Below are 18,753 nucleotides of genomic sequence, written 5' to 3'. Positions count from 1 at the left end.
ACAGAGCTCATTTTGGCAAAAATAAGTTGTTTTACCCTGTAAACTTTAAACCTAATGTATAAAAAGCATTCTATTTGTTGTTATTAGTTTTTGCAGATGAGCTCCTCAGTCACTGAAACCATCATATTTGCACTTTAAAGACTTATCTCTGAGTGTGAAACCCTCCATGTGTGGTAGAGGATCTGTGTTAGTCACTGTAACACCACATGAGTTTTCTGTGATCTTCTGTGATCTTCTGTGATCTTCTGTGATCTGTGTCCAGTGAAGGTGATTGAGTGACATCTGTGCGCTGTAGCAGCCTATGGCCAGTAGATGGTGCTAGGCTACTGTGCTTATATTAAAAGGGTGTTGCCTGCATTGAAGTCAGTTGAATGGAAGATAAAGTTTCATGGACTGATATCACAAATACATGAGCCTCTGACTTTATCACATACAGTACTGATAGTTCAGCAAATCCTGTCTTTACTTAGATGTGTCTATTTGAAGATTAAATAAAGTAAATAAAGTACTTTGTCCAATACAATTCAAACCATAAACTAAATACTAATTATGGATTTCATCCCACATCAAATTTAGACAAAAAGTTTAAGGAACTTTGACTCTTGGTTACTCCAAAAGTACTACATACTACTTGTGCATGAAGTACATAAAGTACTTTGTCCAATAAAATTGAAACCAAAACCATAAACTATTAATAAACACAGTGGATTTGATACTACTTCAAAAATAGACAAATAGCCTCAGTGTTGCATATTAAAGTGAACTTTGACCCTTGATTACTCCAAAAGTACACAGTGAAAGGACTGCATACTACTTGTGCATGACGTACAAGAAGTATTTAGTCCAATAAAAAAAATATAATTATGTTTAAATTTGTTTGCCAGTGTGAACTTTGACTCTAGATGTCTCCAAATCTTATGCATGAAGTACAAGAAGTACTAAGTGTAATAACATGTAACCCATAAACTATTGATCAAAAATGGTGGATTTGATATTACTTCAGAAATAGACGAATAACCTCTTGTTCAGTAATGTAAATGTAAAGTATCCACTCTTTTCTGTTCATGGGAACATGTATCTGATGTGTATCGATCGTCATTCGAAGACGAAGTCTGACGTCATCCTGATAGGTGCGTCACGTGACCTGACGTCAGCGGAAGTGTGTGTTTGCTTTGTTTTGAGATGTGGGGGATAGCAGGTGCTGGAAGAGCCGGTGCGTCGCTGTTGTTGAGGCGGGTTCCCAGACTCGTGTCCGCTCCCTGCGCTGCAGGATGGAATATTTGTTTGAGGTTCGCGGCCGGGGTCCAGACCGGGGTCCAGACCTGGGTCCAGACCTGGTTCCAGAGCAGAGCATACGTCCGCACACAGCCGCACCAAACCCCAGGTCAGTGTCACTGCCTGTGTGTCTGTGATGCCCCGAAATATCGTTTTTGTTTGACAATAAAAGTAATAAAAGTGTTTGAAATTGTAAACAAGAACTTCCTGTCGTGTTGGTTTATCGTCTGGAGCTAACGTTAGCAGTGCTAGCTAGCCTCGTGACGGTGTAAACAGGAAGTAGATTCATGTTTACTTATTTAATACAAAAAAAAACCCTCAATGTATTTGTTTAATCCAAAAAAAATACATACATATAAAGAAAAATAATCCAAATTACAACACATAATCCATAGAAGACAGATCGTAACACAAAGGTAAAAAAAAAGAAAAACGTATCATAAAAACAAATTCTAAGGAGTATGAAGGAGATACTATATTGTATAACCCAAATGGGCTGCAACAATTATTTGAATGATCTAATATCAATTAAATATCAAACCTGTTTAATAATTTAAACAGAAAAAAAAAATAATGATGCATTGACCTCTATTGATTGGATTATTTTGTGACTTTTGGGAAGTTGAATATGCCATGCAACAAGTCGAGAATGTCACGCGCGACGGAATATCATGGACACATGTACAGACACACACACGGAGTCTGAGTTGACTGTCTAAAGCGAGACTATATCTCTGAGTGCGACCGGATGCTGAAACATGTTTTCTTTGTCAAAATGTCATTAAAAAAAAAAAAAAAAAGAGGAAATGAAATGTATGATGGTAATGGGGGCGGGACTAGTTAAGCTTTGCTTCTCCCACTTTCCCTTTCGGTTATGTATATTGTGTGAACTGCACTGTTGTGTGATGAGTGATCTAAATGTCATGACCGAAATAAAATAAATAAATAAATAAATTTCAGATGTTATATTCTGCCAAATGTGAACATTCCCTGCACTTGGTGCATATAAATTCATCAAGAGGTTCTTGGACAAAAAATAAACAAGACATCAGAGAACGGCATCATCTTGAGGCCTGTGAAACATAAATCAACATAATCAAAAAGGCATTTCATAGTTCTCATATTTCTATCTGACTCATGAAGTCATATTAAATTCTCCTACTTTGATTTGATAAATGCTTCTTGTCCTCATCTGCTGCTGCTGCTGCTGTATACACACAAACAGATGACCAGCATCTCTCTATTAATCCAAGAGAGATGCTGTGAATTCCTTAAATGTCCAACAGTTTATATAACAGGCCACTTACTAATGGCACCAGCATGTGACTTTGGCCTTGTTGGGATCAAATGTATCCTAACAGGGCCAAAGTCACATGGTAAATGGTGTATATTTATATAGCACTAACACTTTTTGCCATTCATGCCCATTCATTCACACTCTTTCCCACACTTTAACATGGGAAACATGTGCAGTTAGGGTGTCTTGCCCAAGGCACGTAGACTAGCGGTGTCGAGAATCGAACCCACAATCCTCGAGTTGAAAGACGACTTCCTCTACCACTGAGCTAGCGTCTAAATAGAAATAATGAAATCATCATCAAGTGTACGTACAATGGTGTCATTGTAAAAACTGATGTTTTTCATGACCTCAGAATCAGGAGAGGGCTCACCTCCACAGAGGTGGCCATTTTAGACCACCATGTTTTTACAGTAGCCCACAGTGGACAAACTTAACACATTTTGAGTTTTGATGCTAACTGAAGGCTACATTGTTACAAGAACACACGTGGAAGGGAAGGTGAGGAGTATTCAGCTACAAGTTTCTGTTACTGTTTGTTTCTCACTGTTATTATTTGACCTGTTAGTAATACATGCTGAAAAGGAGCTGAGAGAACTTTCTGAAACTAAAAGACATGTTAGTCCTAAATGGAACAGCTCTTGGTGTAGTAATCCACAAGCCATGTCCCAAGTCATAATTATGGAGAATTTGTAAGTTACTTATTTAGTAGTTTTAACATATGGACAGGTGGGTTTATAGCAATTCTTTGTTATATATTTTTTATTTTTACAGTATTTGGGTAGTTTCTGTTGAGCAAACACAATCATTTGATGGCTTCATCCAACCACTAACCATGAGTGAAAGAAAAGCTTTTGTAGGGCTTTTGAACATTTGAGTTGAATGGAGGTCACTCTAAAGCTTGTTAGGGGGAAATTACTGTTTTTCGTCTTGTATTTACCCTAAAAAGAGAGTAAGTTTAAATAGCAAATACATTGTAACAATTGGTGACCTTCCTCGATGAATGTGTACATTAATGAATGTCTGCAGATCATGTAACTTGCAACATGTTGTACAACAGAGTTAAAAACATGAATGAATAATAGAATAAAAAGACATTTGAGAAGGTTTCATACAAATAAATCAAGAAAATAACCGATAGAATAAATAGTAAATTAGTTGCAGCCGTGGTAAATGTTGGTCTTGTGTTGAAGGATCGCTACAGTTTCAAGTCCAGTGCAATTGTGCTCACACAGTAGTTGGGTACACAGCCCTGTACCTTCTGAGCATGTCTTTATGTCTTTATGTCCCTCTGACTGAACTGAGAGAGAAGTCTTGTCTCACTATGTTGTCTTCCTTCACAGGAAAACTTGTGCGGATTGGAGAAGATAAGAAAGTAGTGGTGAGTCCCAGCAGTCATTTGTATTATTTCATATATCATGTGTCCTTTGCTCCTAGTATGAAGTAAAGTTGCTGTCAGACAGTGGACTCAGAGACTTTCCCCTGGCAACTATTTTTTTATTTTTTCTTAGGTTTTTCCAATCGTCTCTTATTTTTCTCCATTGCTTTTATCACTATCTCATCTTATCTTATTTTAATTTGTTTTTATGACTTTCTATGGTTCTCTTTTTATGAATTTATGCTGGTGAGCCAAAAGCTAATTTCCACCTTGGTGGACAATCAAGTTGTATTCTACTCTATTGTATTGTATTGTATTGTATTGTATTGTATTGTATTGTATTGTATTGTATTGTAATGTATTGTATTGTATTGTACCACTCACTTGTGTGGACATGCTTGTTAACAGTGTGTCTCCTTGCTGGTGACTGATTTCAGATCTGTGTTGAAGGGAACATTGCCAGTGGGAAGACGACATGTCTGGAGTATTTCAGCAAAACCAGCAACATAGAGGTACAGCAAAACAAAGTACAACTTATGATTCTTTTTAATATCAATGAACGTTTCATTTTATGTTGTTTTGGCAATAAAACAAAAAGAATTGTAAGAAATGCAAGCTTGAACACCTTGAATCGCTTTCCTTCCTTTTCGTGAAGGTCAATGTGCACTAACGTGTTCCGACTCTGTGTTCCAGGTTCTTACAGAGCCAGTGTCTAAATGGAGGAATGTCCGTGGACACAACCCTCTGGTAGAGTGCATGAGTGCATGAGTGCTCTGATGACTGACCATTCTTTTCAGGATTGATTCTCAGACTCTCATTTACTTGTTTACTCTCGTTTACTGTCGTACAAGAGCAAAGAAACCAGATCACATTTAAGAGGCTCAAATCACAGAACATTTTATTTTTTTGTTTCAAAATTGTTTTGTCCACAAACCAAAATGTTTGAATGATTTCTTTGTTATATGGAGCAAAGAAACCAGAATATATTCACATTTAAGAAGTGGAAAAAGTACTTATTTTGACTATTAGAAAACAAAAAACTGATTAATCAATTATCAGAATAGTCAATCAATATGTTGCTTCTATGTAAATCTAGAGGACAGTAAATTATTGATCAATGATGGCACAGAATCTGTGTGAGCAACCACTGTCACAATACAGTGTTAATGGATCATTAAATTCCTGGTTTTGAAAGCAAGAAAACTCTTTTTCAGGCCTGGAAATGTTGTCTTTGGAAAAACTACTTAAATGGTAACATTTTTGAAAACCCCTCACCTGAATATAAATTGAAATAAACAAACAAATATATAGTTAATTGGCCCTTTGCACAGCAGCAATTTTGAAAAGTCAGAGTAGGATAGGACACATCGGCATGTACTCTAGCTGAGCTGGGAATCAAACCCACAACCTTTGAGTTGAAAGACGACTTGCTCTACCACATAAACTGAACTGTGTGTGTGTGTGTAATTTGTGCAGTCGCAGGTTGTGTCATGTGTTTGTTTCTGTCGTCACAGGCTCTGATGTACCAGGATCCCGAGCGCTGGGGAATCACCCTGCAGACCTACATTCAGCTCACCTTGCTGGACAGACACTTGTCATCGATAGTAAGCACACGGACCCATGTTACATGGAGCTAACACACACAACACATTGGTAACTATGGAAAATGAGCTCATAATGTTCGTTGTTGTTTCCAGTCAGCTCCTGTCAGGATGCTGGAGCGCTCCATCTTCAGTGCTAAGTACATCTTTGTGGAGAATCTCTTCAGAAGGTAAGGTGACCTTCAGCAGCTCAAACAGCAGAGTCAAACTCTCCTGCTAACTGCTGACTGATCAGACAACTCGTCTACGTGTGGTTGTATGAGACTGACAGAGTATGCATGTCCCCTTTACCTAGAACCAGCACGAGACAGGCAGCCTCGTAACAGAAGGCTCACATATTAACATCTACACCAGCTTTTAGACGCTATATTCACCACTTATCTCTTTATTAGAGTGGTGTTTTTAGTCTGCAGGAATTTACATTTGGAGAAAACAGTTTTTACGAGTACAGTGAGTCTGTTTGAAGTGCTGTTGGCTCTGACTGTGACTGTGTGTCCTTACCTTATTCAGCCACACTTCAAAGTCTCTTACATCATCATCATGTAATCTCACAGTGTAGTTATTTATCATTGAACCTTTCTTAGAGCAACTGAAAAACGAGGTCCATCCAGAGATTATAATCCATGACAAACTAACCACAATGATGTTTCTATGGTCATAACAGTGCTGATGTCCTGTTGGTTCACTTGTTATTGCAGTGGGAAAATGCCAGAGGTGGACTACGCTGTTCTCAGCGAGTGGTTTGACTGGATCACCACCAACATATCCCTCCCTGTTGATCTGATTGGTGAGAAGAAACATCAGCACACATTTAATTAAGACTGCATATAGAATATTAAGTAGACAAAGGTCTTTCTAATATGTATAGAATTTTACATAAAACCAAAAAAAGCATTACATGCCTTTTTAAGAAAGATTTTAAGAAAATCTAAATTGCTCTTCTAATAGTCATCATTGTACAAATTGCCAGCATGTTAATCAACTTTGATCCGTGACTCTAATGAAGTTGTGTTGCATCCTTGAATTTGAAGGCATCCATTCTGGAAAGTCATTGAAACGTGATTGAAAAGTCTTAAAATATGATGTGTGTAAAGTCAAAGAATCCTCCGGTCTGTACATCCACAGAGTAAGTGTTGATCATTGTTGTACGTTCCTCTGGCTCTAGTTTACCTCCACACGTCTCCTCAGACCTGCCATGAGAGATTAAAGCACAGATGCAGAGAGGAGGAGAATCTCATTCCACTGGTGAGAAGTACAGAAATACTGTAGAACATGCCCTGTGTTTATTCAATTCAGTTTATTTATAGAGCGCCAAATCAGAACATACGTTATCTCAGATACACACGTTCAGACAGGACACTAACCCTGGATTTCCACTGGACGCGGAACGGCCGCGGAACGGCCGCGGCGCGGTAGCCGTTGCAAATCGCTTCCATTCTAATCAATGTGAGCATTCCCACCGGCCGCGCTGCGGCGCGGATCAGCAGCGGCCCAGAAGCGGCTCGCCGCGCCGCAGCGCTATCGATAGGAATCAGTTCTATTTTTTCCGTTGCCGCTGCTGAACCTCGTAAATTTCAACGAAGCAGATCGCACAAGACAGGAAGTCCGACACAGTATCAAAGTAAAACGCTTCCGCCCCCCTTTCAAAATAAAACACAATACGCAGGTCACAACTTCACCTCAACGTTACGTCATAACCGGTGCTCCCAGGTCAACAGTCATTTGATCCGAGGGTCTCGGAGACAATGGACGACGAGAGACTGATTATGGAAGTGGAGAAATGAAAGAAGCTGTGTTGTTGTTGTTTCCTTTATACACACAGTCTATCGCGGGATCTCGCGTCCGTTCGAGATTATCGCGCGATCTTCCGTGAATACCGCTGGCTCCAAAGGCTCCGCGCCGCTGCCGTAACGCGCCCGGTGGGGATTGACGTTTGGGAGAGGACGAAGCAGAACCGCGCCGCGGCCGTTCCGCGGCCGTTCCGCGTCCAGTGGAAATCCAGGGTTACCCTGGATTTCCACTGGACGCGGAACGGCCGCGGAACGGTATCCGTTGCAAATCGCTTCCATTCTAATCAATGTGAGCATTCCCACCGGCCGCGCTGCGGCGCGGATCAGCAGCGGCCCAGAAGCGGCTCGCCGCGCCGCAGCGCTATCAATAGGAATCAGTTCTATTTTTTCCGTTGCCGCTGCTGAACCTCGTAAATTTCAACGAAGCAGATCGCACAAGACAGGAAGTCCGACACAGTATCAAAGTAAAACACTTCCGCCCCCCTTTCAAAATAAAACACAATACGCAGGTCACAACTTCACCTCAACGTTACGGTGCTCCCAGGTCAACAGTCATTTGATCCGAGGGTCTCGGAGACAATGGACGACGAGAGACTGATTATGGAAGTGGAGAAATGTAAGAAGCTGTGTTGTTGTTGTTTCCTTTATACACACAGTCTATCGCGGGATCTCGCGTCCGTTCGAGATTATCGCGCGATCTTCCGTGAATACCGCTGGCTCCCAAGGCTCCGCGCCGCTGCCGTAACGCGCCCGGTGGGGATTGACGTTTGGGAGAGGACGAAGCAGAACCGCGCCGCGGCCGTTCCGCGGCCGTTCCGCGTCCAGTGGAAATCCAGGGTTACCCTGGATTTCCACTGGACGCGGAACGGCCGCGGAACGGCAGCCGTTGCAAATCGCTTCCATTCTAATCAATGTGAGCATTCCCACCGGCCGCGCTGCGGCGCGGATCAGCAGCGGCCCAGAAGCGGCTCGCCGCGCCGCAGCGCTATCGATAGGAATCAGTTCTATTTTTTCCGTTGCCGCTGCTGAACCTCGTAAATTTCAACGAAGCAGATCGCACAAGACAGGAAGTCCGACACAGTATCAAAGTAAAACACTTCCGCCCCCCTTTCAAAATAAAACACAATGCGCAGGTCACAACTTCACCTCAACGTTACGTCATAACCGGTGCTCCCAGGTCAACAGTCATTTGATCCGAGGGTCTCGGAGACAATGGACGACGAGAGACTGATTATGGAAGTGGAGAAATGAAAGAAGCTGTGTTGTTGTTGTTTCCTTTATTCACACAATCTATCGCGGGATCTCGCGTCCGTTCGAGATTATCGCGCGATCTTCCGTGAATACCGCTGGCTCCCAAGGCTCCGCGCCGCTGCCGTAACGCGCCCGGTGGGGATTGACGTTTGGGAGAGGACGAAGCAGAACCGCGCCGCGGCCGTTCCGCGTCCAGTGGAAATCCAGGGTTAGAGTCAGTGATGACATGTTTATACAACTATGATGTCATTTATATAAGCAGCAAATAATCTAATAATCACATGAATGACGGCTGAGTTCCATTTAGCTCGCTTAGTTTCAGGATGCATACTGGTTCACTGTCGCACTGTCCTGATTATCATGATTCGTTGTGATTAATCCCGAGTTAACTATGACATTAATGCGATGAATCACAATTAAATATTTGAATGGTTTGACAGCACTAATCGTGACGTATATTGATATCGAATGACATAAAAATGCACATTGTAGTAATATTCTGCCCTGTATCATCCAGTCCTACCCCACACTACTGTAACTATTTATGAAATCATGTGTCAATCAGTGTTCATATGGTTCATTGTGAAACTGTAGCAGGTCAGAGGACATCAGCTGAGGAGGCGTCTTTAATATGTCCTCAACATGGACTTACATTCACACATGTAAAAGAACAGTGTGTGTGTGTGTGTGTCAGAGACAGGGAGACATTTTACACCCAAACTCAGAAGTGAACAGAGAGATCAGATCACTGAGTATGGATGTAACCACAGGTCTGAACAGGTCACCAGTTTGACATCATGTGTGTGTTTATCTGCGTCTCATCACCAGGAGTATTTAGAGTCTATCCACCAGCTCTATGAAGACTGGCTCATTAAACAGACCTCCTTCCCGCTTCCTGCTCCTGTTCTGGTGAGTGACATTTCTCTTTGCTTAAAGGCGTAGTTGACGTTTATTTATTTTAGGTTTATTCAAATATTAAATGTGTGCTTGTATGAGGTTCTCACACAAATACCTTTGCCCGCTAAACCAAGCTCAGCCGAGTCTGCACATCCAGTTACTGTGTTTGGCTCCTGCTGCACCATAGACCTTCAGTCGGATTGAGCCAGACTTGAGCCAGGCTTGAGCCAGGCTTGAGCCAGGCTTGAGCCAGGCTTGAGCGGGCCTGGGCGCTCTTCACAGTTCCCACACCTGGATTAAACCTGGGAATATTAGAAGAAGCCACTCCACAAAAGACAGTGACGAAAACATCTGTTGGACTGACAAGGAGACGTTTATGCTCCGTCAGCTTTAAGAATTCAATATTTTACTGAAAAGGAGCGATGCATCACCACCTGATGATTCCTCACCAGTACTTTTATAATGTGACTATTGCTGCCAGAACACAGACACAAGGAAACAAACCTTTTCAAATGTCACTGTTACACCACCCTCCACCTACACATACTAATGAGTTCTTTTGTGACTTGTTTGGATTCACTGTAACAGGGAAGTAACACAGACCTGCTGGATAAGGCACAGACCAGCAGCTCATGTGTCCAGTGGCCATGCCTGTCTCATGTCTCTCTCCCTGTCTGTCTGTTACATGTCATTCAGCAGACTATAAAGTGCTAAGTCGCGTGTGTCTGTGTCTGTAGGTGATCCCTGCTGACCACGACCTCAAGGAGATGCTGCACCTGTACGAAGAAAACCGGGACAAGATCCTCGCAGCTACCTGTGTCTGATCCACAGACATTTACATTAAAGCTGCAGTAGGCAGGATCTTTAGAAAACAGGAAAGTGTTGAATGTTAATCCATAATTATGGAGTTTATCCCTTCAGATCAGCACAGACGGACACTTCTCCATCTCTGACAGGCTCCGCCTACATCGGCATGTTCGGTTGTGACTGTTCCATTGAAGTTCAAACCAGTTCATGCTGTGGCTGATGGGTGTGAACAGTGTGTGAACAGTGTGTGAACAGTGTGTGACAGTGTGTGACAACCAGGGCCCAAATGCCATAGAGTTAGTATGTTGTGTAACAACCACGACACAATGTTCCTGCACTAAAGTAGGTGAGGGTGGAGAAGCTTCAGGACAAAGAAACATTCCACTCATCCAGAGGTTTGTTTATGGCGTCAAATGCTCTGACATCTATCCAGTGACTTTTATACTGTTTTAAGTTTGATGTTCCTCTGTGTAATGTGATGCACAGCCTTGTATCTCTGTTACAAAGAGGATTCTTTCACATGAGTTACTTTTGTAATGACAACTGAGAACACACACACACATATAGTTATATTAGAGGGAGCCGTTCACAAAATCCACGGCTCGGTTCATATCATGGTTTTCAGTTTGGTTGTTTTTTTTCCTGTTTTTTTACACTCTTAAAAATACCATGTATCAGATCTATAGCCTAATAATTAGATTTTTTATTATCACGCATAAACTGCTGTGGTAGCATATTTGAAGGGTTGCTGCTAGCATATTATACAGTGTTTACATACAGTTACAGTTTTGTCCACCAACAGTAAATCTGAAATGCTCCCACACAGGAGAACCAAATATGTGTGTGTGTATATATGTATATATACACGTGTGTGTGTATATATACGTGTGTGTGTGTATATATATACAGTATATATATGTGCACCATTGCTAACAGCTTGTATTACAAATACATGTTTTGCCACATAAATAAAAGTGTGTATGTGAATATTGTGCAGTTGTGATTTGAAGTGTTTCTGTAGTTTTGTGTTGGTCAGATGAGCTGATGTTGTTGAACAAACAGTCATGTGACTGAATCATTTGCTGATTAGACAGAAGGATGTTATTCCACAGACATCACATGACACACTTTGGCTGCTTATAGCATGAACACCATCTCCTTAAATGCAATTTGAAGAAGTGAAATAATCATTTTAGGTTTGTATGTGTAAATGTGTGTATTAACCACAGCTGTGGCTCCTGATAGAATAAAGGATTTCAGGATAAATGTATACCTGTGTCTCCTTTAAAGTTATATTGGTTACTATGAACACAAACTAGTGAGACATTTAAAAGGACAGGGTTTTATTTCAAAAATAGAGTAAATTTGCACAAATTCTGTACTGAAGCATCATATTTGTTGTGTAGGTCTGTGATTTAATAACAGGTGACATACACTTCTTCTTCATTACTTGTCTCGTTTGTGTTATTTATCTCCTCTTACAGAAAGAGCACATCCATCTTCTCTGCCAGCTCGTCCAGGTCCTGCTGGTCATCCATGGAGCTCAGAGAAGGAAGCTCTGCTCTGTCCACTCTCTTGTTGTCTGTGAAGATGGAAAGTTTCACGTGTCATGTTTCATGTGTACTGCAGGCTGAATTTCAATAAATGTGGATATTATTATTATTATATTGTGACATGATATGAAAACCATCATATTGTGATAAAGTATTTGTGATGGTTTCAAAGGCTGTGACATTGATGATCATCATATTCATCATATTGAATACATTTGTCAAATAAACTATATAATATATAGTACTACACATTTATATTTAAATAAGTCACTTAATAACAATACATTTTATTGTTTCTTAACACATAACCCTTACTTAACATCATCCATCCATCTTCTACTGCTTCATCCTCCACATGAAGGTCGCGGGGTGCTGTGCTAATCTCAGCAGACATAGATGATAGATGTGGTCACACCCTGGACTATTATCTAGATCTCACAAACGGTCCAGGAGTGACGGTAAACAGACGTACGTGTGCTAAATCCTGTCAGCAACAACAGGATGTAACAGAAGAGAGTCTAACCCTAACCTGTCCAGGGTGAGTGTCTGTGTGTGTGTGTGTGTGCATTACCTGCTGTGGGCTGACTCTCGGCGGGTCTCTGACTCTCGGCGGGTCTCAGACCCTCTGCCGGTCTCAGACTCTCGACATGTCTCAGACTCTCTGCCGGTCTCAGACTCTCGGCGGGTCTCAGACTCTCTGCCGGTCTCAGACTCTCTGCCGGTCTCAGACTCTCGACAGGTCTCAGACTCTCGACAGGTCTCAGACTCTCGGCGTGTCTCAGACTCTCTGCCGGTCTCAGACTCTCGGCGGGTCTCAGACTCTCGGCGGGTATCAGACTCTCCTGGTTTTTGTCTCCAGCTCTCAGTGTGATGTGAAGTGACATGGCTTGAGGACCACTGACCTCACCACTGTCACTGTAGCTGCTGCTGTTTCCATGACAACCATCATTTGCAGCATCATTTTCATCAGCGTTGCTTTCCTCCTTGCTGCTGACTGTTGTAGGTGCAGCTTTTGAGGTTCTTTTGAGCAGCTCAGAAACTTTAATGTCCTCACTGTTGATATTGCCGGCAGCATGAACACCTCTGCCACCACCGCTCCTGACATTTTTGATTTTCTGAGGTTTGTCTGGTACCAGAGGGCGCCCTCTAAAGGCCAGGTCAGGGTAAGTCCTCTGCATCTCCATGATGGACTGGTCTGAACTGATGAGGTGACTCCGTCGAGGTTTGGGCAGCGGGTTCACTGTGAGTCTGGTGTCTGAATAAAGAGGAGCCTGCACACAGCGGTACACTCCTTAAAAATGCTATCAAACATTATATATCGTCACTTTTTTCAATAATCAAGTTTGAACTCATTTATAATGATAATGATTTATAACTGGACGTGCGCGCTCTGCAGGATTCTAAGGCGCACTAAATAAATCAGCTGCCCTTCTTCCTTTCTCTTGCTCTGCGCTCACTCTCACCTCTTTTCTGTCCCCCTCTTCCTTCTTCTTCTCCTCCTCTTTCTGTTTGCCTTCTGTGGTTTCCCTCCTTTCTCTGGGCTCCTCAGGTTTTGCAGGCCCTGAACCTCTCTGCAGAAACTCCAGCAACTCCTGCAGCAATTATCAAAGGCTGCCTTTTAGGACATATTTATCAATCTACTATTTTAACTTTAACATTAACAACACACAGGCTACTCCTGTGGTGGCAGGGGGGCCCCACATGAAATTCAGCTTGAGGCCCCATAAAGGCCCCATATGTTATGGAGCATTTTGCTCAAAAAGCCACTTTGACACAGCTGAATAATTGGAAAAACACTTTCAGCCTACAACAGTACTGATGTGAAATATTTGACAAACAATCCAACTGAATACTCGAATATATTCTGAAGTCCAACACATGAAAGCTGCTGATAATGATGCAGGAGTCACAGCATGTTGGACTAACGAGATGCATTCAAAGACCCTGGTAAATTTCATCACTTCTGTGGGATCTGGAGGAGCTTAGAGGACCAGGTTTAAGATGTGTTCAAGAAACCTCGTTCGATTTCATCACTTCTGCAAACAGAAATACAAGCCACGACCTAAAAACCCGCCTCTGCTGCCACCTTGTGATGATATCAGCGGTGTCACAAATCGAATATTGATTGAACGATGTCACAATGTCGACCGTAGAAAGCAAAGATGTAATCGACTATCCCACATGTGACCTTATTCAGTGGATTTACACATTTACATTCTAGGGATGCACGATATATCGGCATTAATATTGGTATCGGCCGATGTTCGTCATTTTTTAACATATCGGCATCGGTCCAATGAGTAAAACTGCGCCGATTTTAACAACCGATGTTAATACCCGTCTATTTGCTGTTTGTGTGTGTGTGTCGGGAAGGGGAGGCCATGCTGCATTTGTTTGAGCATGTGACAGTGACGCAAGTGCAGCACAAGGTGTGTGTGTGTGTGTGTGTGTGTGTGTTGAGGAGAGATAATGTCAGCGGTGTGGGCGTTTTTTCAGGGTGTTGATAGAAGATAAGTGAAAAGCATTATGCAACACTTGCAAAGTCGAGGTAATGCGAGGAGGGTTCCGCGTCAAGTCATTCAATACCACAAATTTGATTATGTCATTTGAAAAAACGCCACCAAGAAGTACACAAACAACCGCAGGAAGCTAACGCTAGTAACGTTAGGAAAGCAGCGCAGCTGGGAGCCCAATACAGCAAGTAATCGACCAAAGGAAGACATTGGCCAGGGCAATAACGATCAAGGTCATGGCAATGATTGCTCTTGACGACCAGCCCTCTTCCATAGTGAAGGACCGAGGGTAGAGCATATTGAACCCCGCAACAACCTGCCAAGTCGGCACTACTTTTCCAATGTTTTGCAATTTAATAAATATCTGGTTGCCATGAATACTGGCAAGTTTGATAAAGTAATGTTACATATTCTTAGTAGAGCTTGTCAGGTATTGTTTCTCATATCTGTTGTGTAGTTTTATTGTTAAGGGAAGTGGCGTGGTTGTTGTTGTTGTTGTTGACTTTATTTACGTACCCAGTATAGACACCCTTATCTCGGTTACAGTAACTTTGGCAGGGTATTATTTTTATTTATGTTCATGTTTGTAATTTATGATCCAAACTTTCTCACAGGAGTTTAGTGAGTTGAGGGCGTTAAACTGTACTTTAATTTAGTTACACACTTGCTACAAGTGCTAAAGGATTCTAAAAACCTTTACTTGTGTCTTATGGTCGCCCTGTAACCTTGTTATTTGGAGGTAAAACATGTTTTGAAAATAAAGGAAGACATTCAAAAATTCAGCTTGCATGATTTTCAGTCTGTACAAACTTTTATCATCTCAGAAACCTTTTTTAAAAAAAAACATATATCGATATCGGTAGATATCGGTTATCGGCCATAGCAGCAATATTAATATCGGATATCGGTATCGGCGGAAATATTCATATGGGTGCATCCCTACTGCATTCATATTGTGAATAGACAGATGCAATGGATGATTGTGGATCTTACCTGTGCTCCAACTTGATCCTTTTCTAGAAGTTCCAGCAGGTGAGAACATTGTACTCTGGCCAGCAGCAGCTCAAAGCCCACCAGGATGACTCTGTCCATGTTTGCATGCTCACAGAGTCTGTACTCACTGCAATCATCACACAGTCATCACTACTTAATATGCTAATATATGCTCCTTATACTAACCTGTAGTTCAGTATAATACTGGGCTATTAAAATGGACTAGGTAAGCTTCCTGATTAGCACACCTAGCAACAATGCTAATATGAGCCATGCTCAATGTCTCCTCTAGCTGGAGGCGCTAAGATTCATTACAGGCCCCACACACACCATCACACCTCGTACTCTGAGGTCAGCTGGTCATTATGGTCTGTGCGCAGACTCCTGTCTGTCTGTCTGTCTGTCTGTCTATCTGTCTGTCTATCTATCTGTCTGTCTGTCTGTCTATTTATGCATCAAATTCAGTGGCAGCTGGTGAAATGTTTTTAAAATATAAAGAGAAAAAAGCATCTAAAGAAAGAAACAGCTAACGCGGATCGAGGTGGTGTCTGATTGATTAAAGATCAGAGAGAGACACACACACACACACTCACACACACACACACACACACAGGGAGAGAGAGACACACACACAAAGGGAAAGAGAGAGACACACGCACGCACGCACACACACACAGGGAGAGAGAGACACACACATGCACACACACACAGGGAGAGAGAGAGACACACACACACAGGGAGAGAGAGACACACACACAAAGGGAGAGAGAGAGAGAGAGACACACAGGCACACACACACAGGGAGAGAGAGAGACAGACACACACAGGGAGAGAGAGACACACACACACACAGTGAGAGACACGGACAGGGATAGACACACACACACAGGGAGAGACACGGACAGGGATAGACACACACACACAGGGAGAGAGAGAGAGAGAGACACACACACAGGGATAGACACACACACACAGGGAGAGAGAGAGAGACACACACACACAGGGAGAGAGAGAGACACACACACACAGGGAGAGAGAGAGACACACACACACAGGGAGAGACACGGACAGGGATAGACACACACACACACACACACACACACACACACACACACACACACACACACACACACACACACACACACACACACACACACACACACACACACACACACACACACACACACACACACACACACACACACACACACACACACACACACACACACACACACACACACACACACAAGCAGACTCTCCTGCTCTGGTTCTGCTCCTTGCTTACCTGTGAGGGGCGTCAGGGTGAGGTAGGTAACCAATAGAAGCCAGAACTGACTGGATGGTGTCTCTGCTTAGAACTGGCAGCAGATGGTAAACAAACGGGCCGGTGTAAGACTACAAGAGAAACACAACATGTCATCTGTTAGATACACGCGTGTGTGTGTGTGTGAGAGGGTTCATGTTCACAGGTGTGAGCTCAGTCTATGTGTTGGTGTGTTCCACAGTTTGACGCTCTTACTGTGAAAGATGATTGTCCAAAGGTTGTTACACCCTGCTTCTAATTCTACGGTTTTGTTTGTTCTGTCAACACACAGGCAATTATGTTTCTTAAGAATTTGTCAATGGTGCCATGTATTCATTATGTGAATGTGTCATTATGCCTGTTTGGTTTAATTGTTGTTTGGTTGACAGATGGGAGAATATCATGGCATGCATGAACTGCTGTGCTGCTATATATTGTCTTATTAGGCGAAAGCACTTTAAGTTGGTCTTGACAGTTCTGCACAGCTTCTTAACATGTCTATTAAATTTAATCTGAGAATCTAAAATGACACCAGTTCAGAAATTGTAATCCACTGAGGACAGCACATGTCAAAATAATCTGCTTTGAACTCTTGAAATCACTGTAAAACACGTTATATACGTTTAATGATATGAAGAAAAGAATCATCATTATCCTCTACCACTTTATACTCCACAGGAGGGTCGCGGGGGTGGAGCCAATCTCAGCTGACATAGTTCACCAGTCCATCACCGGGACACACAAAGACATTTCACACATTCACACCATAATAATCATGACAAAAATTTGAATTGGCAAAAAAACGATGACAATTTAAAAATAGGACAATTAAATTTCAAAATGCAATTTGCTTTTTATTGTTTCAAATTGAAATATTGATTGGAAGGTTATTTATGGTGAAGCCCTGATAGAAACACACACACACACACACACACACATACATGTGCCTGGTGTGTGTCTGTCACTCTAACAAGCCTCTGTTGCTCATGTTGGCAAGTGGAAGCACCAACAGACAGACAGACACACAGACAGGCAGACAGACAGACAGAGCCACCAAAAACAATACTTCACTCCCACTCTGTGAGCTGAGTAAAGACCTCACATGTCCTCATCTCTTTCTTTCAGAGTAAAGAAAGAAAGGGTGAGTGAGTGAGTGTGTGAGTGAGTGAGTGCGTGCGTGGGTGAGTGCGTGCAGACCTTGAGTGTCTTGAACTCTTTCTTCCACGGCTGTATGAACAGGTTGACACACAGAGTCTCCAGCAGCTCCGTGGCCTTGATGACGCCTCTCAGGTGTTGACTCACACTCACACTCACTCCGTGGGTCTCCGTGGGTCTCACTGCCTGGTAGAAGGGGAACACAGTGAACGGGTCTTCAGGTCTCGGCTCCCTCAGCAGGTAGTGCGCCGCTCTCTCCGGCAGCCCGCTGTCCCGGAACGACCCAGCCTCCGGACACGACTCGAGGTACCATGTGACATATTCCTGATAGAGCTCTTGGCGGGAAACGTTGGCCCGGTCTCGCGCTGCGGTACCGTCCCGCTGCTGCATTTCCGTCGAGGTTCTCAGTAAACCTCTGTCAGAATGAGGAAGTAGCCTGACCAGCAGACAGACAGGCTGTCAGACAGACAGACAAACTGACTGTCAATCAGGAAGTGAAAGTGAGAGCAGAAAGGGGCGTGTCCACACACGTTTGGGGCCCTTAATTGAACTGGGTCTAGTTAGTGGGTTTGTTGTAGTTTTGCACTCTCCTATAACCAATCATGGAAATTAAAGGTTGTAACATTTTAAATATTATTATTATTATTACTGTTTAAATAATAATAATAATAATAATAATAATAATGTGACTATATTTCGGTCCATTTCCTCCTGGACTGTTGAACTGAGGTAACGCTAACAGTCAGAGCTACATCAGCTTCACTCTACTGAGCCAGAGGCTGGAGAGGTAACAGGTGTTTACTGTGACCCTAATGTTTCACTGCTTCACTGCTTCACTGCTTTGTTTTAGGACAGTGAACTGCCTGCCACTGATCTCGATATTCATTTTATAGGTATATCCTTTTTTCCAGGTAATTTTCTTGTGGAAGTCATCGTGCAT

At 42.5% G+C, this 18,753-nt stretch overlaps 2 protein-coding genes across 2 annotated transcripts; one reads left to right on the top strand and one right to left on the bottom strand.

Annotated features, from left to right (window-relative positions):
- Nucleotides 1–1,136: 1,136 nt before the first annotated feature.
- Nucleotides 1,137–11,288, top strand: tk2 (thymidine kinase 2). Its single transcript, XM_058651188.1, has 10 exons — nt 1,137–1,384; nt 3,916–3,953; nt 4,388–4,462; nt 4,644–4,697; nt 5,465–5,554; nt 5,648–5,721; nt 6,250–6,338; nt 6,717–6,796; nt 9,421–9,501; nt 10,227–11,288. Exons 1-10 carry the CDS (start codon nt 1,183–1,185, stop codon nt 10,311–10,313), a joined length of 870 nt encoding a protein of 289 aa, XP_058507171.1. The 5' UTR covers nt 1,137–1,182; the 3' UTR covers nt 10,314–11,288.
- A 334-nt stretch (nt 11,289–11,622) lies between these two features.
- Nucleotides 11,623–18,303, bottom strand: si:ch211-189a15.5 (spermatogenesis-associated protein 2). Its single transcript, XM_058651187.1, has 6 exons — nt 17,856–18,303; nt 16,641–16,750; nt 15,356–15,482; nt 13,313–13,441; nt 12,421–13,120; nt 11,623–11,878 (listed from the first exon to the last, which is right to left on the bottom strand). Exons 1-6 carry the CDS (start codon nt 18,201–18,203, stop codon nt 11,775–11,777), a joined length of 1,518 nt encoding a protein of 505 aa, XP_058507170.1. The 5' UTR covers nt 18,204–18,303; the 3' UTR covers nt 11,623–11,774.
- Nucleotides 18,304–18,753: the final 450 nt, after the last annotated feature.

Source organism: Solea solea, chromosome 15 (genome assembly GCF_958295425.1).
Source record: "Solea solea chromosome 15, fSolSol10.1, whole genome shotgun sequence".
NCBI classification, from domain to species: Eukaryota; Metazoa; Chordata; class Actinopteri; order Pleuronectiformes; family Soleidae; genus Solea; species Solea solea.
Note: the sequence above shows the minus strand (reverse complement) of the source record. Positions and strands in the feature narration are given on the sequence as shown.